Source organism: Osmerus eperlanus, chromosome 2 (genome assembly GCF_963692335.1).
Source record: "Osmerus eperlanus chromosome 2, fOsmEpe2.1, whole genome shotgun sequence".
Taxonomy (NCBI): Eukaryota; Metazoa; Chordata; class Actinopteri; order Osmeriformes; family Osmeridae; genus Osmerus; species Osmerus eperlanus.
Genome location: NC_085019.1, coordinates 4,628,389 through 4,654,914, shown reverse-complemented (window position 1 = coordinate 4,654,914; position 26,526 = coordinate 4,628,389). Strand labels below are relative to the sequence as shown.

Genomic DNA, 26,526 nt, shown 5'->3' with positions numbered 1-26,526 from the left:
GTGTTCCAGTGTCCAAATCCACTCTCTCTGGGACCCAACTGTTTAGTTATGGTTCTGGCACGTGCTCACACACACACACACACACTGTAGGGATCAATAGTAACCCAGGCCTGACGTCGATGTGTGGACGCTCTCCATTGACAAGCAGTTCACTTAGGCTCCTTTAATGAGCCAATAAAGGATACATTGCCATCCAGGGATGGTGTCCTTACAGACTGGGGGGCTGGGTGTGGCTGAGGGAGATTCAATAACCATAAATGTAGTGCTGGAACACTCTTAAAGGTGAACTCTATGTTTTAGTAACCTAACCTCAAACCCCTGTAAAGCCTGCGTGCGTGTGCGCGCGTGCGTGTGGGACAGGAGATTCTAGGGCGTAGTCTTGCATTGTTCAATACCACAGCTCTCTAAATCACAGGCTGGACTGGCGAAGGTTGAAAGTGGGTGTGGGTGTGTGTGTGTGAGGGAAAGAGAGGGGGAGACAGAGAGAGCTAAAGAGAAAAAGGAGTACACTGTACATTGGGACATTATAAGTAGGTAGATTTACCCCCCCTCAAAGAGAAAAGTTCATCAGATGACGTCGGTGGACCCAGACTAAAATAGAGATGAAACATAACACGGGTGTATAAACCTTCCAGGAACACAGGAACAGGGAGCCAGGCCGCTAGCCGGGGGGAGTGAGGGTACTGTACGTGCAGTATGCTCTGCGCTGAGCAGAGACAAGACTTGCATGATAAAGACTGAAACCATTGCTGCAGCCTCAGCAGTACCGTCCATGCTTGGGAGAGGAGAGCATTTTTTACCCGGCATCTGTTTACTGGAACTGTGCGATGGGCTATTATCTAACCCATCCGCCTCCAGCATAAACTCACCCATTGCCCACCTTCTCCATCCACCCACTGACTGGTCAATCACACACACACACACACACACAGGTACACACTTTGATTCATGTCCTGTAGCACTGTGTCGCTGGTGAGGAGGGAATGTCTCATTAGGCTGTGAGTGTAAATCAGCACAGATACAGAACAACACACATCCCCTTTGTCACACAGAGTGTCTCCGAAGCAGTTACACAGAATACTGCATCCCAATAACAACCCCTTCCATTGTGTTTTACTTGACAAGACAAATTGCTCACCGCTACCGTGGTGGATCTGAGATGTTGAAGGACGCCCTCCGCCCTCTTAGCTAACTCTTCAGCACTCCCCCCCCCCTCCCTGGTACTCTAACTCTCTCTCCTGGTACCCCAAACTCTCTCTCCTGGGCCCCTTACCCCGTCTTGATCCTTTAACCCCCTCCTTGGTCCACTAACCCCCTCCGCGGCCCCCTGTTCCTCTTCTCCCCTGACCCGAGCCTCCTTTTCACCTCCTACAGCCTCCTCCTTCCTCCTCCTCCTCCTTCCTCCCCCAGTCTCAGTAAGGCTCACCTTGGCGTGATCTCCCCCGCTGGTTAAATCCTGCAGCATGGTGAAACCCTGGACAGACGGAGCAGCGAGGAGCGAGCGGGCGAGCGAGCAGCCCTGTCGCACCAGAGAGCGGAGGCAGCGGACGAGAGAGAGGGAGGAAGTGGAGGAGAGCAGAGACCGAGCTAGAGGACAGTAAGGAGAGGTGGTACAGACTGAAAGAGAGCTGTCTGCAGTGTGGAAGCAGAGTGCCAGGTACTAGCGCATGCGCAGTAATGTGCACACACACGCTTATATACAGTACACACACACACACACAGGCACGCCGGCAAAGCGGATAGACTCGCCCTACTCCTCTCCCTTTCAATCACAGCTATTAAACGCCCTACTCCTTCCTTCCTTCTCTCTCTAAGATATGTCTTGACGTTGCATCTTGTAAATGTATATATAGAGTGAGTGTGTGTGTGTGTGTGTGAGGGTGTTTGTGTGAGTGAGTGTGTATTCCAGACTGTAGCCATAGAGAAGCAGGCATCATTTCCAGCCAACCACTCTCTAATCGGCCACTGACGCAGAGGGAGATTTCACTAATGTTTCGAACCAGCTACTTTACACTGAAGGACCATAACACACACTGATCATGCGCTAATGGACTGCAATAATGTTTATGAAACGGATAAGTAAAACAGACATGAAAGCAGCAAATGAAAGCAGCATTACAGGTATTGATAGCTGTCCAAATCAAGGCTGTTCTACACAGCTTCTTTCCTTCCTTCCAACTTCATCTCCCTCCACTTTCTATCCACTCTCCTCCTTATACTTCCTCCCACCTCTCTCCTCTCCATACCCCCCCCCCCCCCATCCCTCTCCTCTCTAAACCTCCATCCCAGCTCCACCCCCCTCTTCTCTACCTTTACCTTCCAGTGACTACCGGGGAGGTGTTTATTAAAGTGAAATAAGTTACTGGTCTAATTTTAGACCGGTATTAGTCAGACGTGTGTGTGAGTGCAGAGATGTGTGCTTGGGTGTACGTGTGTGTGTGTTATCGTAGCGTGCATGCCTGGCTTCAGACTGCGAACACAGCGTGGCATGTATCCATGTGTGAGGAGAGAGGTCGCCGAGCGCGCAGGACGGGAGATGACACTGGCCTGCGGGGCTGCAACTCAACGAGGACAGGTTCACACGCACAAGCTTACAGCTCAGCCTGTCACACACACACACACGCGCGTGCACACACACCTTAGCCGACAAGCTTACTGATTCATCAGGAGAGAAAGAGAGGGTGAGTGAGCCAGTATCAGTGAGAGAGGGAGAGAGAGAGAGAGAGAGAGAGAGAGAGAGAGAGAGAGAGATAGAGAGAGGGAGAAGGTATACAGATTATATAAACCCATTGTTGAATATGCTACCTGTCTACTAAATCATGCCTGGGTATCATGGAAGGGCTGGGATTACTGCCTAGTAACCAAGCCTCCCCTCCTCCCCTCACAGCAGCGATGATCCCATCCACTGTCGACCCCACAGCTTCCTTACATAACACTTGGCTCAGCGCCTGATTGGTCGTGCCAGCCTGAGCCGCTACGTTTGATTGGATTTCATCACCGCTGTAGATGGAAAGGCCAGCAATTAGTAGGAAGTGCTGGGCCTGACCCAGCTCTTTGTGTGTGTGTATGTATGTGTGTGTGGGTTTGCATGTATGTGTGAGTGTGCGTATATTGCAATGGCTTTGAATGACACACACGTGAACACACACTTTCTTTATCTCTCTTGGTCTGGTTCCATCATCCTCTTTCAAGGTTGGATCCCTACAAGCTGCTTAGCTCTACAGCACAGGTCCCTTGGCAGCTCTCTGCAGGTGTATGTGTGTGTGTGTGTGTGTTTCCGTAACCAAATCTCTTCAGCAGAGCAGAGCTTAGGTGGTGTGGCTGCAGAGACAGAAGAAAGCACCCCTCCCTAACACGTCCAAGAGGACTGCCTCTAAAAGCTACCAATCTATTGCCCAGTCCATACCTCCCCCCGCTTCCCCCTCCAGCTCTTCTGCAGCCTGCACTGTGACTGTCACATGAGGCCAGCAAAACTATCTTGTAAACCTGAAGGAAATGAAGCCTTAAAAAATGGCCTTGGCCATAATTTACTGGAACATTATCAGCAGTGGCTCATCCTTGTGAGCAGTGCTGGGCTTGTCTGGTGCCACCCCGCCTCTTGTTTCTGAACAGAGGACAGGCAGGAAGGCTGGGGCCGGCTCCAGTAAACAACAACATCTCACTTACCCTCTGCACATGTGTTATGGCATGCCGTGAATGTTTACCACAGTGGGTGAGTGTCTGTGTGTGTCTAAGGATTGATCAGGGTGGGATTGCGTTCTTACAATGCACCACTATAGTACTATACAACCCCCCCTCTCCCCCTCCCTCTCCCCGCTCCAGTCTCACAACAGTCAGAGCAGACAGACAGCTGATTCCTTTCAGGATAGTTGAGGACACTGTCCCGGGTTCTAACCTTCCATCTCAACAGTGTTCTCACACTTCCTGGTGTGGAGTGACATCATCGTAGTCTGCTCGGCAACCGGCTGGTCGTCCAGACCTGATTTATTGCTAACATGTGCTGCTGTGCAGATCTGGGCTCCAGTGGAGTGGTGTATAGACTACGAGAACATAACATAGGGGTTTGAGGTGGGGGGGGGGGGCAGGGGGGGCAGGGGGAGGGACCAAAATACTGCATCTGGAAGAGGAGATTGGAGAAAAAGACGGAAGAGAAAGACACGAGGTGGAAAAAAGAAAAGATGAGCGTCATAAATGCTTCACCATAACTGGTGGGGGTCTGACCATAAACATGACAGGACTGAAAGAGATATCGCATTCCAGAGAAATAAAACAACAGACTGGTAAAAGGAGGCGGCGAGGACAGGAGAGGGCGGGAGAGGCTGCTGCAACCCTACTGACGTGGATTCAACAGCTAATTGACTGGTACTATTTCTGGAAATACCCTGTGTTCCGATCAAAAACTGGTGATGATTGAGCCCTGAATTCTCATAAGGGAAAATTCGAAGACAATGTCAAATATAACACAGAGACACACGCACACCAACTCCAAATTAGGCCACATGGCACCATTTCAACAGCATTTTGGCATACTTTTCTCCCTCGCACACTTAATCGATGTCCTTTGACAGTTTTTCATTACATGAAACAGTGCTGTGTGCCAGTTGAAAAACTTCTCCTTGGGCCCCTGTAACTTACGAGCCTTCAATAGCACACAGTTGTAGAATGTTGTGGCCCTTAATAACCCTAGACAGGCCTCAATAGCCCTCTGTGGGCCTTTAGCCCACTGTGGTGGGTCAGGACAGAGGCCAAAGTGAGGGAAGCTCACCTGACCTAGAGAGCAGATACCACAAGCTTTTAGCTCTCAATCAACATAACTACCCTGGTAGAAGGCTCTGGAAGGTGGAGGCCATAGAGGCTGGGCTGAGGTGGACGGGGTGCTCTGAATAGCTGTCTGTTTGCGGAATCAGGCCTCTGGTAAGTTTGGCTGACAGCAGTGTGTACACACACACACACACTGAGAAAGGTAAATAGACCCAGGAGGGGGAACTCTAAGCGCTCATATTAGGAGCAAAAACAAACAACTGCCAACGAGTAGTACAAATCGGCCAAACAAACATGTGTGCAGTACACAAGCACATACACACAGACGACAGACATGACAACGTGTCAGGGGCAAACAGAGAAGGTCTCCGCTGCCAGTAAACAGATGCTCTGGTTACAGCACTAGACTAAAGATGGGGCCCTAGCTCAGCTTACCCCAGTGAAACTGTGGGACAGAATAAAAGTCAGCAGTAAAGTCTAACCTTGGTCAGACAAGGGCAGTTAGAGAACATTGTAATGCAGGGTTATGTGAAGTATAAACTAACGTCAGGAGACAACCGTCCTCCGGTTTCATGAGGTCTTTGGGAGATTCGGGGATGCGTTCAGGATTCCAAAGCGTTCCGGACTGTTCCGAGAAAGAGCAACGCTGCAGGACATGCTCGGAATTAGAGAGGAGGTGAGACCAGCCCCGCTCTAGGACGCTTCTGTCTGAGAAAGTTCAGAACGTCCCTTGCTTGGGAAGCATATTTCGAGTGGAAGAGAGCCAGCTGCTTCTCTTCGGAGGCGGCGCTTCACGCCTTTGCCGCGGATGTGTGATACGTGCGGCCCGGCTCCCCCGGAGGCTCTGGCGTTGCCGCGGAAGCGCTGGCATGTCATTCTCACCTCCGTCTCGACGTCACACCGTTTCTCGCCTCGCCTGGTCACATGGGCAAGTAGAGGCTGGAGACCAGGGAGTGGGCGTGGCTTGAGAGGAGCGACTAACCAGGGCTGCGTTTCCCGATAACGATGGATCGTAGCAACGATCGAGCAAAAAACGAAACCATCTATATTTCTTACGTGCGTTTCCCAAACATGCTCGTAAGGAGTAGGCTAATCTATGCACTTTCAAGAGCTACGAATTTTCAAGAGACACTTTAGCTACGATGTCTTTAGGAACGGCCCGTAAAACTAAGATTCGTCCTAAGATGGATTCTACGATCAACTTAGGCTTACGACGCTTTCGGGAAACGCACCCCAGGGTGTCAGAGGACCACACGCTCTCACACACACACACACTCACGCCCTTGCCAGGGTACTCACCACTGTTGCGGTTCTTCCGGTTGGACTTGCCGCCCAGCAGCATCTTCAAGCTGTTTCTGAACATGGCTGCTCTGCTCTGCTCAGGCTAGGGACACACCTGAGGAGAAGAGACACGAGATAGTCAGGCTACTAACCACCAGTACAGCCAGGCAATCGCTTCAGCTGGGAGGGTAACCTGTTAGGGGAGGAGGGGGGGTCGTGTTCATATAGAAATAAATATCATGCCATGTTTGGTGTCTTCTTCGTGACTAGGGCAAATCCCCTGCTTCTTATGGGAGATCATTCCACAGCTTTGACAGTCAGAGGGGTGAACAGAGGGGGGGGGGGGGGGGGGGGGGGGAGAGCATGCAGGGACAATCCCTCCGTATTCATGTGCAGCCTGTAATTATAGTGCGGAAGATCGCTCATGAGACTAGTCATGCTACACAGACTCTTTTCCTGCAGTTAACCTTCACACGTTTGTGAACCCAAGTGTATACCGTGAATCCTTGGCGTTCTCTTTCTTGCAAAACGCATCCTGCTAAAGACAACAGGAAGGCGCAATGATCTCTGAACAAAGGAGCTGGAAAGGCGGTCTAGCTGCAAGTGTACAGACACTCACACTGTCACTTTCTCAGGAGTCCTCAGTCATGTTCCCCGTTTGGCTCTTGGAATCCTCCTCTGCTATCCCCTTCATTGGAAACAAGGCACGACTCTACTAAGCGTCACCAAACTAAAATCTGGAACGTGTTGGGCCAGCTTGTGTATTTTTACTCTAATCTTTATGAAGATTGGATCAGCCTTTCACTGGCTTCTCCCCCAACTCCCTACAGAGGCAGTAATGTCCTCAGCCCTCACACATAGGACCCAGACACAGAGGCACACACTGGGACCTTGTGCTGATCCGAGCCCTCCACACACACACACACACACTCACACCTCCACTCTACAAGCACAAGGCATCTGGCCACAGATAGGTTGTTGTTTGTCCAAAGTCCTGTGCTGCTAATGGAGTCAATTAGCAACTGGATTAGAGTGTTCCCGACATCTGAGAAAAACCAGAGAAAGAGGGGGGGGGGGGGGAGTGAAGGGGAGGGAGGGAGGAAAGTCAGAGAAAGATCCGCGTTCTTTAGCCTGTCTGTGTGTGTATGTTGTCGGTGGTAGTAGGAGCAGTGTGGTGCTGTAGCCTAGAGGAGCAGATGGTCCATGTTAAAGCAGGAGAATGACTCAGCCAGACAACACTGGGCCCTGTGGCTTCTACCCCTGGCTGCCTGCTAACAAACAGCCTCGACACAGAGCAGCCAGCAGGACGCTCTGCGGCCCCCTGCCTCGCCTCGCCTTTTAACATCCTCTCCTTTCTTCTCTCGGGCCCCCACCTGTAGCCTCTCTCTCTCTCTCTCTATTGGCCCTCCTCCTCTTCCCTTCGATTTCTCGTACTTTCTTTTCCTGCGTTTCTTCTCTTTCTTCCTTCCATCCCTTGTTGTCCTCATTTGGACTCTGGTCTTTGTTGTACCAGCAATTTGTTTACCCCCCCCGCCCCCCTCCCCCCCACACACAGACACACGCACAAACACTCTGCCATTCTCCCTCTCTCACTCTCTCTCCCTCCCTTCTTTCCCTCCTCCCTGTCTCTCTTTACTCTCCCGCGTCTGTTTCTACCTCTCTCGCTCCCTCTCGTTTCCATCCGTCCGCCCCTCTCTCCTCCCTCTCCCCCTCCTTCTCTCCGGCCCAGGCCAGTGGGGGTCTGCGGCCGTCACCTGACCACACAACCCCCAGTGATGTTTCCTGGAAACCAACAGCTTCTTTCAGCACCCCTCCCCCCTCCCCTCCCCCTCCCAACCCCAAATCCCTAAACCAAACCCCTCTGTTCCAGAAACACACAAGCACTTGGGAACGCACACACACCCCTCCAGAGTGACGTGGCAGGAGGAGAAAATAAAGACCCTCAGCCTCATTTCACTCTCCCAGCTGGAGATGACTCCTCTAATCTGCTCCACATATCCCAGCACTGAACTACTACCACTCTACTCTGTCTCTCTCTCTCTCTCTCTCTCTCTCTCTCTCTCTCTCCCTCCCTCCCTCTCCCCCCCCCCCTTCGCTTTCTGCCTAGAAAACAACCCCTCGCTGCAAATACATCAGCAAGCCAGATGAGGACTAAAGGCACACCAAGGTTGGTGATTGAAACAAAGACAGCCGCTCTGAGTCTGTGGGTCCCCAGCCACGCCCCATCAGGACGCACACATCCCCACCAGCCTTGTACAGCACCATCAGCTTCAGTACCAGGCACAGGGCTAGTCCCTCCATCCCCCCCACCAATCACCCAGGCACGAACATCCCAACTCCACCTCTAACTCGTGGACGGATTTATCTGCGTCAACCGCGATCCCCGAGATTCAATCACCTCAATTCATCCTGTGCCGTTAAACAGTCATCTCTCCTATTGTCGCTGACATTCTCCCGGTGTATCTGGGAGAGCGGATCTCTGGGCTGCTGGGTGGAGCAGAGGCCTGCAGTCAGTCTGCCCTGTAGCGGCCTGTGTTTACACTGTACGTGATAGCAGGGAACCTGATCTGGGGGCCCTCTGCCCCACTCTGGCCCAGGTAGCTGTCAGGCCTGCTGCTGTCAGGACCAGCACCGATGGGAAACAGATGGGGCACGGAAGACAGGCAGTGGAGTCCAGATATACAGTCTTTTCATGGTTGTTAATGTTATGTATTTTTCTCATGGGGGTATATCACTTTGCCTCCAGTGATTCAGCACTCTCACCCCTTCAGATAACAAATCAAACCTAACTGATCTGGGGTTTTTTTCAAATTGTGCGGATGTGGGGTGCGTTTGGATGGAACCTGTCCAGAATATTCAGAACACCAAAAGCTGAACTTCAAGCTACGAAATCAAGCCAACGTCTGTGTAAACAACTTTAACAACAGAACAGGGTACATTTCAACCCTTCAGAACCATACAGAAGCCATTCTTGGACAGCCATCCTTCTAGGCTGAAGAGAAAATAGTATCTGTATTCTGTAGTTAAGTACTCAAGCTTAGACATACAACAGTGTGTCCTGTGTCAGCCATAAGTATGCACATTAACCTTTCTCTCCTTCTCTTTCCGTTCCTCTCTCTCTCTCTCTCCCACCCCCCTCTCTCTCTCTCTCTCTACTCTTTACGTCTGAGGGGACAGGGCCATTTGCTGGAGCGTGGTGCTGTGTAATTAATAAGCCAGGGATTGCCGTGGCGACGGAGACGGTGACCTTACACGGTAGCGTAGTGCCGAACGGCGTCTAATGTCTAACTGCGTCAGCAGAAACACGGGCCAGGGTCGGGACCTATCAGAAATGAGGGCCATCGTCGGCACGGTGATAGGGGAGGAGGGAGGAAGATGTGAGGGGGAATACCGATGACACTGTGTAGCTGTGGGCTGGTGTTCTATTCTAGATACTAAACATGCCCTTATTTATTTCCTCCTTAAGGTCATTTTAGGGGACAGCTATATGAACGCCTATGTTAGCCCTTTACGAAGGCCCGTATGTTAACCCTATGAAGGCCTATGTTAACCCTATGAAGGCCTATGTTAACCCTATGAAGGCCTATGTTAACCCTATGAAGGCCTATATTAACCCTATGAAGGCCTATGTTAACCCTATGAAGGCCTATGTTAACCCTATGAAGGCCCGTATGTTAACCTTATATGAAGACCTTTGGGGTAACCCTATATGCAGCCTTACATGATGGGCTGTATGATAGGCCTCTACAGTTCACCTAAACCATGATGGAAGGAGTGCGCACGTGATTGTTTGTGGGAGTGCTTCCCTAAAAGCTCTGCAACGCTGCATCCCAGTGCCGACAGGGCAGATGTGAGGCATATGCTCCTGCTCCTGAGAGGTGGGGAGAGTCCCCCTACCCCTGCCCAGGTGGGCCGGCCGCTCATCTGCTCTCTCCTCTCCCTGACTTTGGGAGCCGGGCCAAACCAAACTGTGTCGCCATGGCGGGGAGGGGCGCGCGCGGGGGGGGGGGGGGTTAGGAAGGTAATGGAAAAACAACAATAAAAAACAAACTTGATATATAAGAATGCCTGGGTTTTTTCAACCTTTCAAACTAAATTCTGAAACTTTCTCAAAAATATTTTTTCTGAAATAATGTAAAAAAAAAAAATCTGAAATAAAGTCCTTTTTTTTTTTTTTTTTTTACAACCAAAAAAATACTAATAAAAAATAAATAAAACTCAAGGCCCGACATTGCAGTAAGACGCTTTGGGGATTTTAAGGTGTGTGAAGTAGAACATGCCGTGTGTTATCCAGGCCTCCCTGTCGACCCTGCTGCCTGGTTAAACTGAGGGATGTTAGCTAGACTCCCTCACCCCCGGCAGACAGAAGTCCCTTATCCTTGTCTTAAAATCCAGCTGTGCCAGGCCGGCTTAGCTGAGGACAACCATGGAGTAGAAAGAATGGTTCAAAGGCAGGCTGGCCTTGAACTCCTGGTGGATGGGTCAGATTAAACCCCCATCAGTGCTGCGTGGCCAGGCCAGGCCAGCCCTCAAAGGTGTGGTAGTGGGGCCAGCAGACAGGGCTGGACCAGGCGGTGTTTTCACTGCTAATCCACACAGCACCGATCTCCTCACACTGTTAAGTCGGTGGGATCTTCTGCACAGTCATGCAAACAGGGTGGATATGGCAGCAGGTACGATACGAAAGAGAAAGGGAAAGAGAGAGAATGAAAGACAAAAAGAGAGAGAGTTGGATCCCGTACAATATTGAGGGGTGAAGGGGCACATGTTTGAACATTTTAGCCACCAATCTACCATCCTCCGGAAAGGGGAATTTTAAAAGGGGTCCCAATTAGCATCAGCCATTCCCCCTACAAAGACCTTCTCCAAACATAAACACAGTCTAATCAGACTCTAACTGGCCGGTATGATGACTGGAGCTAATGAGGGGTGCAGCTAACAGCGCTAACAACAGGAGTGGTCATTACACTGGACCATGGCCTCCTCACCATATGTCTGCCATGATGACAAACAAAACCAAGATCACATCACGTCCTGACCTCAGTGGGACTGGATTGTGGTTGGGCACGAGACTCCTGACCTGGAAGTAATTAGGCAATGATAATCCAAAGACTTGTCACCCATATCTGACCCTGCGTTCAACTGTCTCATTTCCACTTGTTTTCATTTGAGAAGTTTTGAACGGACTCGAGAAAACCTGAAGCAACAAAGACACAGTTTTGTGAGTAAAAAAAAAAAAACTCCACTCCAGACAAACCTCGCAGGGAGTCTCTGGCTCCCACAGGCAACCGGAGGCAACCCAATAAAAAAAAAACAACCCCTTCTCTTCCTCTGTGGTGAAGCTACCACTGTGCTGAACGACAGGCAAGGGATGGACAGAGAGAGTGTGGAGAGAGGGGATGTGTGGGGAGAGGGATGAGTGGAGGGGGGGTGGATGTGGAGAGACCCACAGGGAGCAGTGTGTGGGCTGGAGAGGGAGTATAGATTGGGGCTGGGGAGGGAAAGGGCCTTGGTCCCAGCGCTGCATGCCTGCCACACACACTGGCGAGGGCCCAGATGTCCAATTCAGTCGCGCCTCTGTGCCTCTTCGGCCTCCCGACAACCCCACCCAGGGGAGCGCACGTCGGAGGGGGAAATTGTTTTCACTCAAAAGGCCTTAGGTTAGGATTTAATTCCCTCCAAACGCACACACACACAGAAAACACACTCGCTTGCAAACACACACACACAGAAAACACACAAACACACACAGAGAAAAACACTCACACGCACGCACAGTAGGCTAGGTTATACCGCCTGTTTTGTGCTTTCCACGATGCCAGTTTCTCTCTGGAGAGGTCTAACTGAGGACGAGACAAGGCTGTCTGAATCACCTCCACCTCCCCTGTAGAGAAGCACCGGTCGATGGCCCTGACTGCCTGACTGACTGGCAGGCTGGCTTTAATGGCTGGCTACCCTGCCAGCCAATCGTTACCTTCCAGCCAGTCATCCAGATCAAGGCTGCACTGCTCTCGACAGGTGATAAAGGACCTAGAACAGGCGAAAGCTTCAGTTCTGATGCTTGTGCAGAGTTACACACACACACACACAGACAGAACTAGACAGAACTTCAGAGTCAAAAAGAGTGAACTTCAGAACTTCAGTCACAGACAGTAATAGACAGGCACAGGCAGAACCACAGTCAAAGTAATACAGCGCCACAGACAGTATCTCAGCAAAGCATTGTCCAAAAGACGGTCATTTGGATGAGAAGAATTTAAACTGAAATAATCCATTATTCTCTAATCCCAAACCCACTGTCTCCCTTATTAGAGTTAGAAAGCTGGGATTGGATCCTTTCTCCTCTAGACTCCAGTAGTCTGGCTGACTGGGAGCCTTTGTAGTGTTTCAGACTACAGGAGCTGAGGGCTGTTTATGCTAATCTCATAGAGAATCAGCAGCTCAGTGGGATAATATATCCACAGTGAATGAAGCCCCCCCCAGTAGCTATAAGACATCAAGCCCCCCCAACCTGCATTTTTGAGTTCTGTATCCCACACACACACACAGTCTCTCTATCAGTCCTCCATCTAAATAAAAAACAAGGGAACAACCTACTAACAAAACACGTCGTGGCACGCTAACAAACTGAACACAAAACTGTCACTGCAAAATGAGTCATGCTGTAACACGGCCTCCAACGAAACCGTGGGGTAGAAGTACCCAAGGTTGCAAGCTTCTATTTTGTGGGCCGATCTCACACGAGAGCAGAGGAGAGGGGAAACGAGTGCCGGCAGAATTTACAGCCCAGCTCGTAGTCATGTTTCCTGTGTTTGGTTTGAGAAGGAGCTCTGGGGACAATCACAACTGCAGGGATTTCGGTCTGTGTGTGTGTGTTCCATTGACCTGTGTATATTTTATAGTTATTATATTAACTTCACGGTACCAGAGCCATAACTGAAAGCGACAGCGTTTGATCAAAGACATCCAGTTAGCAGTATATTCACACCTGCCTCCACAGTCCTCCAAGTGTTAGTGCAGCCTGTGGATCTGACCTGTCCTCACCTGACCATGGAGGAAACGTGAGGAGAACATGAGAGCTACCTCAGGTCCCGGCACTGTAACCAGAATAGACTAATGTGGTCCTGTGTGTATCCAGTGTATGTGTATGTGTGTGTGTGTGTATGCGTATGTGTGTTTACATGCTTTAACACTGAGGAGGATGTCAACATAGTCTGACAGCTGTAATGACATCTTCCTTCCTGCCAAAGAGCTGACACATATGTCAACTCCCATCATGCTTTGCTCACGGGGGCAAGAACACATGTCACCAGCAGGCTAACAGCAGCGGCACGTCTAACACCGGCATGCTCTCAGAGACACTGGCAGTACCACCATCCTAATATGCCCTCTGTCCTGAAAAGACACCCGCTAGGAATGTGTGGAGCCAACTGGGCTAATATATAGTGGTAGCATGGCTCATATACTCTGAACATAGCAACACAACAAGGCCAACACACTAGTAGACAACTAGAAGGGCTAACACACTAGCAGAGCTAACTAAGGCTACATTTCCTCTACGAGGTACAAACTTCTTAACCACGCAATTGTCTTGTCAAGTACTGTGTGATTCTCAGATACGGATGACAACATGATGGCAGTCAGGACATGTTTCCAAATTTAGTTATAATGAGATCCTGTAACAAAGCTGACCTCTATTGTCTTCAGCTGTGACTGAGAAAACGAGTCAACATTCTCCGGCATTGTCCTGAGGCAATGTCTGACGCATAAGAGACAGCCGGCCGTGTGTGTGTGTGTGTGTGTGTCCTGTTGCTCTGTTAAGAGAGGCAGGAGGGTGGAAGCGGATCCTCTGTCTAATGGCTTCTGATGAGAAGGTTCTGGACTGCTGGTTTCACCACGGGAACCTTCTAGTTAGAATGGTGCTCCATGAAGAATGGCCCCCACTGTGGAAATGTTTCATGTCACACATATCAAGCCCCTTTCACACGCTCACACACACACACACACACACACACACACCTCCCCCGACTCCCTGTGTGATGCTGGGAAATTGTCCTCCTGTCGTCATCTTATTGCTGCAGTCGGTCGGTTTCGTGTAAGACTATCTGTTCCTGCCTGTGTTTCTGTAGCATCGTGTGTGTGTTTGTGTGTGTGTGTGAATGCCTGGGTCTGTTATGGCGCGTTAGCAAAAGGCTTGTGAATGCCAGAGTATGTAGGTGGGCAGAGAGGGGGGCATGGTATGTTTATAACAAGCTTACAGTGGAAAGCAAGCATAGCCAAACCTTTGGGCAGCATACCAACATGTTGAACGGGGCAGTTCTAGAAGACGATAACGATTGTATTCAAATCCAAACTCTAATTAATGCATCACTTAGCGACAGCACAGGGTTGCATAGCAACAGGAGTATCAGGCTGCAAGAAAATGGAGGGAGAGGTACACTGTAAATGTTTGTGGGCGGATGTGTGAGTGTGTGTGTGTGAGTGTGTATATTAGTCAGAGACAGGTTGGTTGCGCAGGAGTAAACAAGACAGATGTGAAATACATTTTAAATTGAAGCGATGAAGAAACGCGGTGATCTTATCGGCCCGTGTATGTGTGTGTATGTGTGTGCGCGCTTATTTGGACAGAGACCACTCGCCCTTTTGTGACAGCCGTTTGATGCTGCTCTTGAACCACTGAGCCTGTGGTCCACACCCTTAAGCCTTCACAGTTAATGAAGAGTGGGACCTTTTCCCCTGTCTGAGTGTGTGAGAGTGTGCGTGAGAGTGTGTGTCTGTGTGTGTGTGTGTGTGTGTGTGTGTGTGTGTGTGTGTGTGTGTGTGTGTGTGTGTGTGTGTGTGTGTGTGTGTGCGTGTGTGTGTGTGTGTGTGTGTGGGTATGAACGTGTGTGTGTTCTTCATTCTTTCCTTCTGTCTTTGTCTCCATGTGTCTAATCCACAGCAGCTGTATTATGTGTGTGCGTCCAGCTGAATCCACTGTTCCGTGGTCTTTACAGGGGAGTCATTCCTCCTACACACTCCTGGTGTCTGCTTTCCATGACAAAGGCTGCAGAATCAACCTTGGGATTATGAAAGGGAGAGGACACTGATTTTCATACGCGTATGTCTGCGTCTGTCATTGTGAGAGTGAGAGAGCGGGAACAAGAGAGAGAGAGAGAAAGCGTGAGCTGGTAGATTAAGAAGAGAGAGAGAGAGAGAGAGAGAGAGAGAGAGAGAGAGAGAGAGAGAGAGAGAGAGAGAGAGAGAGAGAGAGAGAGAGAGAGAGAGAGAGAGGAGATGTGAAGTGAAAATATGAGAATTCTGCAGAGCAAGCTGTTCTAGGCCATGGCTGGTGTGTTTGGTCTGTTTAGTACACCCACACAATGTTCGCAGACACACACATACACACACCCACACACCCACACACACACCCACACACACACCAGGACCGGGAACGTGCACAACGTAGGACCGCGCGTTGGAGGGGGTATTCAGGCAGACAAAACACCCTCTACAAGTCACAACTCTACCCCACCCACCCACCCACACACCCCTCACCCACCCATCCCCTCAGGTACACAAACATCAACACACGACAGCTCCCCCAAGCTTGCTGTGACAAGGCGTCTGCTCAATCACCAAGGCATCTGTACCAGGCGCTTGTACATCAACAAGACCTGAGACCCTCCAGAGAGGGGGGCGTCTGTCTGGAGCAGCTTAGTCTTCATCAGAGACACGGGCGCTACGCACCGCTGGCTCCTCCACCATGCAGAGGCACCGGAAAGGGCTTAGCTGGAGGAATACCATTAAACACGCTGCTTTAGGTGGGGTTTTGCTAACACCTTAATCTCCACACACATACTCATACTGTATTCATATTCATATTCACACACACACACACACATACATACAAGGCCAGGATATCCTACTACAGGAACCTGTGTGTGCATTTTACTGTGCTTTTCTGCAAGCGAACAAAAGGGTTAGGGTTAGTGGAGCTCGCCTTGTTCTTCTGCAGTCATTCATACTCGTGGCGGTCAAACGGATAAAGCGAAGGGAAGCAGTGACCGCGTCGAGAAACAACAACCAGGAAACACTTGACTGAAGGTTCCATCCCCGGCCTCCATCCACCAAGCCTTGGACAACACAGCTGCTGGACATGGGCTGTTATTCTTGTGTTACTGTGTGCGTACGTGTCTGTGTGAGCATGTGTGTGTGTGTGTGTGTGTGTGTGTGCAGACTAGACCATGGCCCAGGGGGTCCCCTCTGCCCCCAGCCTAATGGCAGTAAGTGGACAGTCACCAGGCCACCATACATCTCCCGGCTGACCTAGTTGTGCTGCTTCAGGCTGCAACACCAGACCACTCCACCCCCTTCTCCGTCCATTTCAGCACTACATAGGCACCCTCCGACACACAAACACACACACACGGGACAAAAATAAAGGGCATTATAGGATGAAGTATTGTAGCGAGGAGGCTGCATTTTCACTGCCCAACAATGTGAGCAGCACCAAAAAAAAAAGGAGAGCAGGGGGGTTGAATGGACGACAAAACAGCAGAAAGTATGTTGTGGAACAAGGACAATATGGAGGAACAGCTAAGATGGGTTTCAATGAGATTTAGGTCACAACCCACAAATGAACTGCAATGTGAAGCACTGACCAGAAACCCGGTCTTTTAAACAACAGCCGTATTTAGCTCTGCTCTATCAATAAACGACGGAGCCACATAAACCACAGTCACATCAGGTCCACATACACAACGATGACCACGACTGGTTAGGCTATACTGGACTTACATACAAAATGGTGATTTCAAGACAGCCCCTACCACAGAATGAGAATATTTTAAGTAGGCCTATCAACAAAGCAGAGATAAAACACTGTACCGGTCCAATTCTATCCAGTCTATTACCCTTTTACACAATATAACAGAGCTGTGATGCTGGTATACTCTGCTAAAACAAATTTCATTCACCTTGCCCATTACTGCCTGGAAATGTGTATCAGCTGACAGCTAGTGAAGACATTACTCGGCAGAAACATTTTTAGACCCGTCACTGTGTCGGCCACAGGAGGAAGTGAACGACCAAGGGTGTGTTCATAAACACTACTGTAAAAACAAAGAGACAATGATGGCCCTGGGCGCCCTGGTGAAATAAAGCAGCGGGAATGTCCGAACTCAGGACTGTTGAAACGCTGGTCCAGAATGCACCAACCACGTCGGAGACGCACTCTGGCTGTCACCGCCGTAGCGATGCCTCTAAAACGGGCAGAGGGGAGGACATTTCATTTCTGAGGGAATTGTTTACGTTGTCAAGCGTATCATTACAGACTGGGAGGCTGGGGCCCTGTGATTACAGGCTTAGCCTGCTGAAACAGAAAGAATGAGAGGAAGAGGGAGGGGGAGGGGAAGATGGGGAGAGAAAGAGATAAATAGAGAGAGAGTGAAAAAGAAAGATACAGAAAAAGAGAGAGACAGATAGGCGAACACAGACAGCCCACTGGTCAGGAATGACTTCTCATAATAAGTTCTTAGGATAAAGAATGTGTATGTTTGATTGCTGCAGTATCATAATGTGGTATTTCCTGAAACTCTTGCTTTGGAATCATCTGTGAATATGGAGGTCTAATGCTAGCAATGTGATCAAATGGCATTTTACCCACAAAAGCACAAGAAGTCTCCAGAGACCAGGGAATTATAATGCTCTGGTTGGTTAGAATAAACACTACTGATGGCCACACCCTCCCACAGGGCCTGTTGTACTGGCTACACAAGCTGTCAATCAATCACAGAAGCCAGACGGCGTGTCTCCGGAGGCGATGGCAGGCAGACACACGAACACAAATGACACCATCACACACAGGAACATGAACGCAACTATGATCAAACAAGATGTGTGTGTGTGTGTGTGTGTGTACACGTGCCTGTGAAAGAGAATCTAGGAACAGGCACAGAAAGAACAAAAACAATGGAACTTGACATAGCCAAGAGAGAAAATGGAAGGTTTGAAAGGAGATGGCAGTCAATAGCACAAAGATAGCGTGTGTAGGAATACAGATGAGCCATAACCTTAAAGAAACATCCAGAAAACCCTTCACCTATCATGTACTGTCTAACACCTCACAACTGGGAAGCCAAATTTCGACTTATTATATCTGTATCTTTAGGACCATTAGGTCAAAAAGTAAGACCTTTTTGATTCCATTTCACACCATTCCACACATTCACACCACCAATTAAACCAAGTGTCAGCAAAAATACCTTTCTGTTAGGTAAGAGAGACATTTCATGGCTCAACCCTGTGAAGACCCTGTGATGAATACAAATGGCTGGAGAAAAAAAAGAAGCCTGCTACCGCCTGACGCTTGGAAAAGGTCAGCTCCTCTCCCTGCGAGACCTGTCTCGGCCAATCAGGGTGCAGTATCTCCTATAACAGATCAACATCCACTACAGTTGGAGCAGCCAGCCCAATCCTCTTATGTCCGAGTGAGAAGGTACAGTAAACCACTATAAAAACCCATACTGGATTTACTAAGCTAGAGACACAAGACCTGACCCTATAGGCTGCATCCAACTGACAAGCAAGTCAAACAGTAGGTCATAATTTCCCCCTTTGTTGCACACATGCTTCGTGAGACTAAAATGACGGCTGGGCAGCACAGATGTTTGTTAAGGTGTCATCATTAGCCTCATGCTACGACTCCTACAAACTAGCAGCAGTCTCCCTGGGTCTTCTCTGGCCTCGGCTGTGAACCAGCAGAGGTGTAATGAGGCCTCCAACCCTATAGACACTCCCCACTCCTGCCCCCAGGGCACACTGCCTACGTACAGCCTCCATACATAGACCTCCAATTAGCCAGGGCCTGGCTTTGAAAACTGTTGCTCAAGCGAGTGACACCCGTATTAACGAGCATTCCCTGGCCAGTTCTCTTATTTGGACTGAGATGGAAAAACAGGAAGAGAGTCAGGTGACATTATGGACGCTAATCTGTTGGGTAATCAGAACATCATCTAATAGTAGAGAATTAATATATACTTCATATTTAATAGATTAACCTATTGCACATTGAGGGTGTCAGATTGACACATTGAGGCAGCCATTTTGGCTCATAAGCCAGTTTCTCCTAACAGCCCACAGATGGGAGCTCTAAGCAGGCAACTGTGGTGACTGGAGGATCTGAGCAGACTGTGGGGGCTCCCTGACAGGAGGAGCTGGAGCTAAATGAGTTTCCGAAAGACAACAGCCGTCTTGGCCATCTTGTTCCCTGTCTAGTGAACACACTGGCGCAGTCAGGGGAGAACGGAAAAAAAGAGAGCAAAAACAACCCTTAGACAGAACACAATAAAGCTCCTCCACAAAGTGGTGTCTGGTGGGAGTGAACATGACCCATGTATCGCCATCATCTCTCCTCTGCTAGTGACAGAAGTTTCTGGAACAAGTATTTATATTCAGTCGAAGCATGCCATGCCGTGGTTGGGCTATTATCTCATTAGCAGGGTGACAAAATAAACAGGGATTGCAGGGGGATGGAGAACAAACACAGATTAGCACCATAACAGTCAAGAGTAAAGGACCTATTCATGAGACCCAACCTGGGAGCTGAGTCTCTCTTCAAGCAAACATGGAAGACTGGAGCTAGTAGTAGTATTGGTGAGTGTGCGAGTGTGTGTGTGACCCTGCCTCTGCTTACACATGCGTTCCTGTGCCTGTGTGTGTGTGTGTGTGTGTGTGTGTGTGTGTGTGTGTGTGTGTGTGTGTGTGTGGATTAAGCACGTTACCCTAACCACAAACACCTTACCAACATGAGGCGGAGGGGATAATGAGAGAGGTGCCGGAAGCAGACGTCCATGTTAGAGGTCTGTAAAAGCTCTCACACCCCGTCACTACTGGGGCTCTGCTCCGGCCCAGGCCCTCACAGACCAGGGTGTGAGTCTGGAGACAGAGGGGTTCCTGACTGGAAACAGACGCCACGCTAGCAAACGCCTCTAATTAGCGATGGCGCAGGACAAATAAAAAAACATGACTCTTTGAAAGAGAGAGGCGGGTGAGGGGGACTCAAAGTCACGGGTCAAGGTCATGCCTAAGCTGCTAAAATAACCACCAGACTCGATGTGAACACAGAGGAGCCTCTCTCTAATGACCACGCCACAGACAGAAGGCCCCAGAACTCCAGAAGAGCCTTTCGACTGGCACAGTGACACTACATCATACATGCTCCACTTCATCTTGTTAAGCTAGCCACCTACCTAGTACTGGTTCACACAGCAAAACTCTCTTCCTCCGGCGACAAACTGCAGGGTCGATGTTAATGAGGACCATGTGTTCGTCCTAAAATGAACTGTCCTCGGTTGGCATAACAACAGTGTGAGTCAAAGCCCATCTCAACTGTGAACAACTGAGAAGGAATTATAATCAAGTCGTTGCCTTGTCGACTTGAAAGTTTGCTTCAGCAGAACTTCCTGGCCTCAGCCTTCCCCTGTGGACTCGTGTCTGTCATCCCCATCTCCGTGTTTACATAGCTATCCGACCGTCTCCCTCCGGTTACTTCCTGGACCAATGACGAGCTGACCCTGGCCGGAGGTCAGTGGTGAGAGAAGCAGGAGGTCACAGGGCATCTGGAACTCAAGACTAAAGTGTAGAAGATGACAGACAGTCACAGGTGGTGGGCAGATCAGTCGGGCCTGACCAGAGCACTCCTCTGGGAGGTCTCTGAAGGCCTCCACCAGGAGCTGCAGACATGGCTTCCACGCACAGCAACTGTCACTGGAATGCTACTGGTATGCTACCAAGTCAGCCAGTTAGTAAAACTAGACTAATCCGACTGAAGCCAATAGCTGATTCAATCTGCTGCAACACAGGACCAGAAGAAAGGAATACAAAAATATATCTGACAGCTGAAGTTTTTTTATAAGCCTTATCAATTATTCATGGTCTTCGATTCCTCCCTGCTGCAGGATATCTGGTTTCAGGTGGAGGATTAGAGGAGCTTGGTGTGAAGACAGGTCTGAGGCTGGAGACTACAGCGAAGCAGAAACCTCTGACTCTTATCATCATTATCGTCACCGCACTGATCAGAACCGATAGCGAATCCCATCATCCACATCGGCGGGTTTCATCCTCGAGCGACACCGACGCTGTGAGCGAGTGGGGCCCCGCCCACAGAGAAGACTGTCGCCCCGAGAGGCCGTGTTGTGGGTGTTTTTGAGGGACGCGCGCGCTTTGTGTCTGAAGACCACCAGGGCCGGCAGGGCTGAGCTGAGGGCATGAAGCAGAACCCCCCCGTAGAGAGAACACGCCCACTCCCGCCTTCCACCGGGTCTCCCGACGCCTCCAAAACAAATCCGCCTCGCCTCTGCGGCTCTCTGAGCACAAAGACGGGGTGTTTACTGTTGATGTTGTTGCCTTGCGCTCACTTATCTCTGACCATGAGAGAGAGGCAGAGAAAGGGCTTCTGCGGCTTTAGACATGGTTCTCTCCTTCAACTCGCCTCCTCTCCGCCTCCCCTCCACACACAGGCAGAGAGAACCAGGAACAAATAAGCACTTTGCGAAAATCAAAAAAAGAGGGGAATAGGGGTGATAATGAGTTTATGGTCATGATGATAATATTCATCACAAAATGTCTGCTATAGTGCCCTTCGGATAGAAAGAGGGAGAAAGCGAGAGAGATAAAGATGGTGGTTTGCTGTAATGGTGATGATCCTGCTGTGTGTCTGATGATGGAGAAACAGAGGCAGAAGGCCGCACAGTCTCTCTCGATTTTGTTTATTCTCCCTCAATGCCACACCCTCCTCGACCCACCTCTACGTGCTCAACGCTGACAGGTCAGAAGGATGGGAGCTCATGGCGATGACATCTCTCCTGTCTCATATGTTGCCCTCTCACACTGTTCCTCTCAGGCCCCTTCTATCCACTGGTCCAAGGAGGGGTTTGGCATGGCAACTTGGGTTCAGAAAACGGACCTGTTCATTTATTTGTCAAGCTCCGGAGTGTTGCCTGACGTGTCGCCAATCCCAGCGCATTTCTTGCCTGTCTAATCAGGAGAGACAGCTGGAGCAGCCAATTACATGTTAGAGAGTGGATAAGGAGGCTGTGTTTCAAGCATCTGTCCACTCAAGGCCTTCAAAACAACTGATAACTAAATAACACTTCAGCGCCTGAAAGACTCAGAGCGTGCGCACACACACACACACACACACACACTCGCACGCACACAAACAGTCTAATGGTCCGTCAGAGTTAAATAAATTGTTGGTTGCAGTGAATGTACATGACAGCCCAATCATGGCGTGGAACAGGCTGTGAGCGGGGCTTGTTCGGCATGTCCTCCACCAGGGAGAACAGCTGGTCAACACCCCCAGATGTCTGGATACAGTCTCCTTTACAAGAATGTTTATCCCCGTTCTGGGTATCGCTACACCCTCATGCCTCTAAACGGAGGTTCTCTTTCAGGGGATGGGTCAGGGAGTGCACACTGGGATCCTACTGTTCAGTAGTGACTGGCCCAATGACCTTGGTCATGAACCATAGACCTGGGGCCTTTTTCTTTTTAACTCAAACCAATGACTTTGATGTCTGGATGTGCCACACCCTTACCAGCTAAGCCGAATAACCTACCAAATGTCAGTCTCAGAGATTACCGGGTCTACAGAGGATACTGATGAAGCGGGGGCTTTAACAGGCAGCAGCGGACTAGATTAGCGGGGTCTGCTGTGGTTGGAGGCTGCGTAAGAGCTAAAGATGCCTCATTATAACCGAGGCAGCTCAACAGCAGACTGTTGAGCTAACAGATGCCTGCTGATCTTTAAATAACCCACATTACAGTAGCTCTGTCACTGGCTCACAGGTGGCGAGAAACACACTTCAACACCTCAGCCGTGCAAGGAAAGTGAGACATCACGCAGGGACACACACACACACACACAAACACACACAAAGAGCTCAGAGACACTGACTTCTGACTGATTTGCTTTGCATTGGATGTTCCAATACTGAACAGATTAACTGCTTTCATGCAGGCTTCTTTCTCATGAACACATCATTAGCCTGAGCTCAAAGAGGTTTGCTGGGGTAATAATAGGTTGAGTAATGTAACAGCAACCATCAAGAGAGAAACAGAGCCAAACTGGATCATTTTCACAGTGTATAAAATCTACCCTACTGTATGGATTCAATCCATCCATGAAACTAGGCTACAGCACTTCTGTAATCTCATTGGCAGATAGAGTCATAAACTAAAATAATAAAGTCATTAATGCACTTCAATCATTAGCTCAGCCTGTTAGAGTTCCCAGTCAGCAGTGCTTTTTATCCAAGTCTCTCAGCTCACGAGTTTAAAACAGTTACTGTTGAGAGCTTAATCTAATAATGAGAGGAAGGTTTTCCTTTAGAACTAAAATCCCCTAGAAATGTTAAAACAATTAGCCTGGCACCAGTCTGTCTGTTGATTTGACATTTCAATGAAACGACTCAATGAAACATGCACATGATTTCTGTAATCACTTTTTCTGTTGGTATATCTGATGTAGGCCATGCCATATGAGTGCCTTTGGCATCTATAATGATTACATTCACGCAATAAATATTCAATTTAAAAAGTAGAATAACCCAGATGCCACTGAAATTTCGTCCAAATTAGGGCACCATGTTGTGTTTCAATTCAACCCATTTCTAACCAACCAAAGAGCCTTATTCTGCCCCACACTCACACGCTCGCTACCCTCCTTCAGCTGTCACATCTTTACATCTCAACCAACCAGACGATCTCTTCCCCTTGACAACAGGGACAAAGGGAGAAGTCAATTGGCTGTCTCCGGGGTAATTGTCTGGGCCAGGCCCCTCCCTCTTCATACAGATCCGAGGTAATAATCCCTGCTAATCCACTGGGCAGCATCCCGCGGTGGCACCCACCCTCATTGTTGCTATGCTCATTACAGACGCTTTAGCGGGGCTCAACGGGGCTACCTTAGCATCCTATCATCTTCCTCCTCCTCGTCCTCCTCCTAGTCTATAAAAAGAGATGTTGTGTCTTGCTGACATTGATGGCCCAAGGCCAATTAGCCTGTCGCCTCTCCACTGTCCTCCTCCCTCACTGCCCAGTAGTCTAAATAGGGGGGAGATGGCTACTGTAGCTAGCAACAGGCTAGCACAGTGGAGGAGGTCTCGGGCTCCATTTCACAGCCAAACGCCAATTTCACGGCTGGTCGGCCGCTGGATAATTAGATGAGCCGCGAGCGGACGTTGTGATGCTCGCCGTGGCCCCTCGACCGTCTGAGGAAAACAAGAGTGTTTTCTCAAAAAGAGCTTGGAAACAAAGAAAGAGGAAAGAGAGCGAAAGAGGAAGAGAGACAAAGACACAGAGAGAGAGGCAGAGAGAGAGTAAGGGGAAGAGAGAGACAAAGAGACAGAGAGAGAGAGAGGCAGACAGAGTAAGGGGAAGAGAGAGACCGAGAGAGAGAGGCAGAGAGCGTAAGGGGAAGAGAGAGAATTGAACAGGACTAGTTTCAGCGTCTCTCATTTGTCTCTGTGTGTCTCTCACTTGTCTCTTGTGTTAACGAGGACGGTGTGATAAGGGCCTGTTGGTGGTAGTTGGTCTGCTGCTGACATAACTTTCAGCAGCAACAAATGTGAGAAGATACAGGGAAGGTAAAGGAACAACAAATCAAGAACACCTTAAAAAGGCGGTGAGAAGTGAACAATTTATTTGTAAAAAGCTATCTAGAATCTCATACCAATCAATGTTCTGCTACCGGACCTGTAATTCAAAAACAAGACTGCCATTTTATGAATTCCTATAGATATACTGCATCTTCAGTGGTCTTCAGTCCCCAAACCCTGAATTATTTTCCATGAAGATACTCGAACCCCACCACATATGGAATGGCCATAGCCTGATGTAGGCCTGCCAAAGACCTACCTGGGGAACCATTACCCCCAGTTGTTAAGAGCTGGAGCGCAGTAGAAAAGAGACTTGTTTGGAACAGAGAAAACTGGAATTTACGTTGTGGAGCCCAGTCCAGAAGACCTATAATGGGGCTGTGTCCTGTTGTTGCGTGCCTATCAAAAATGTCAGACATGGTTTAGAAGAGAGCTCAAAGCTCCCTTTACAAGCCATCCTCTGAATTTGAGAGTAACCACTTAGCGACGGCTCTGTTAGTCTGTTCACTGCAGACTGAGCACCTATTGTGAATCCCAGATTAAGTGTCTCATAGCTGTTAACTATTTTCTGTGCACAAAGATGACATTGTCTGTGGTCTTTTCAGCGCCTGGTAAACAATGGCACATGATATGGAAATCACATGAAAACTTTTTTATGCGTGTGTGTTTATGTGGGGGCGTGTTTGTGGGCATGTTTGCGCGTGTAGGTAGTTGGATGTGGGTAGAGACTTGGTAACCTACCATGAGTAGGGGACAAAGGTCCCACTGAGAGACGATGAGGGGGGGGGGGGGGGTGGTGGGGGCAGCGATGGGCCGGGCCTTTCTCAGGACTCTCTCTCTCTCCACACCCAGGACCGATCTCCCATCTCCTGGATCACTCACTCTGGTGGCTCCTGTCGACACACACATACACACACGTTAGATCATTCTGGAGAGCTGCGAGCACTAAAAACGGTCGCACCTGACCAACACTGGTTCACTGCACCACAGCTAATTAGTCAACTGAAATTAGGATCAAAGGAGAATTAGCCTAGATAAAGAAAATAATGATTAAACTGAGGCAACAGGAGCTACTTCTAAACCTTTGCATAACCTACGGTGGAATAGCAAGGTTTCGGTTTCAGACACAGTCAGTGGTAGAGTGAGCTTGGTCCTTTAGCCCTGGAGGAACAGCAGCATAGGATGGGTGGGTGAACACATTAGCTGCCTATGTAGGCCAGAGGTACACTAGCTGGAGTCAGGTTAAGGACACAGCCATAGGCCCCTTGGAAGCGTCTCTCCAGAGAGGAGAGAGGGAGAGTTGGAAAAGGGGGAGAGGGGTTAAAGAACAGCGCCAAAGCAAAAAAAAACACGTAAAAGAAACGAAAAGCTCTGAAAGCGGGCCATCTGTCAGAGTGGGTTTTCTCCGTCTTCCTGGCCCTGTTCCTGAACATCCCCCGTTCCTTCAGTCCTCCGTTTTCACATAATCCCGTCTCTCTCTCTCTTTTTTTTCCCCCTCTTCTGAAACTGCACCTTAAACCTCTGGCAGAACTGGCGAGAGGCCAGCCATTCCTCAGGAGAAGGAGCCAAGTGGGAGAGAGAAAGAAAGAGAGATATACATAGAGGCCCCTCATCCTCCTCTCCTCAGGTTTCCTCCGTGGAGCACCCCAGTGCCGGGCCGATTGTTTGGATGCGACATGTGAGCGCGCACGGTAGTGAGGCGTGATATGGAGACCACGGGGCTGCAGCGCGAACACCAGCCTTGACAGCCGAGAGGCGCAGGATCAGCCCACCAGACCGTAACCAGGCGTTCAAAACAGCCACACCTGAACCCGCTCGACTGCAAAAATGTTACACATCCTCT

At 49.5% G+C, this 26,526-nt stretch overlaps 1 protein-coding gene across 1 annotated transcript in view; it reads right to left on the bottom strand.

Annotated features, from left to right (window-relative positions):
* Nucleotides 1-26,526, bottom strand: part of LOC134034222 (protein TANC2-like) — a 76,857-nt gene that overhangs the window by 40,225 nt on the left and 10,106 nt on the right. The window contains 2 exon segments of the mRNA XM_062478616.1: nt 6,061-6,157; nt 25,425-25,576. Coding sequence (XP_062334600.1) covers nt 6,061-6,124 — 64 coding nt within the window. The 5' untranslated portion in view covers nt 6,125-6,157; nt 25,425-25,576.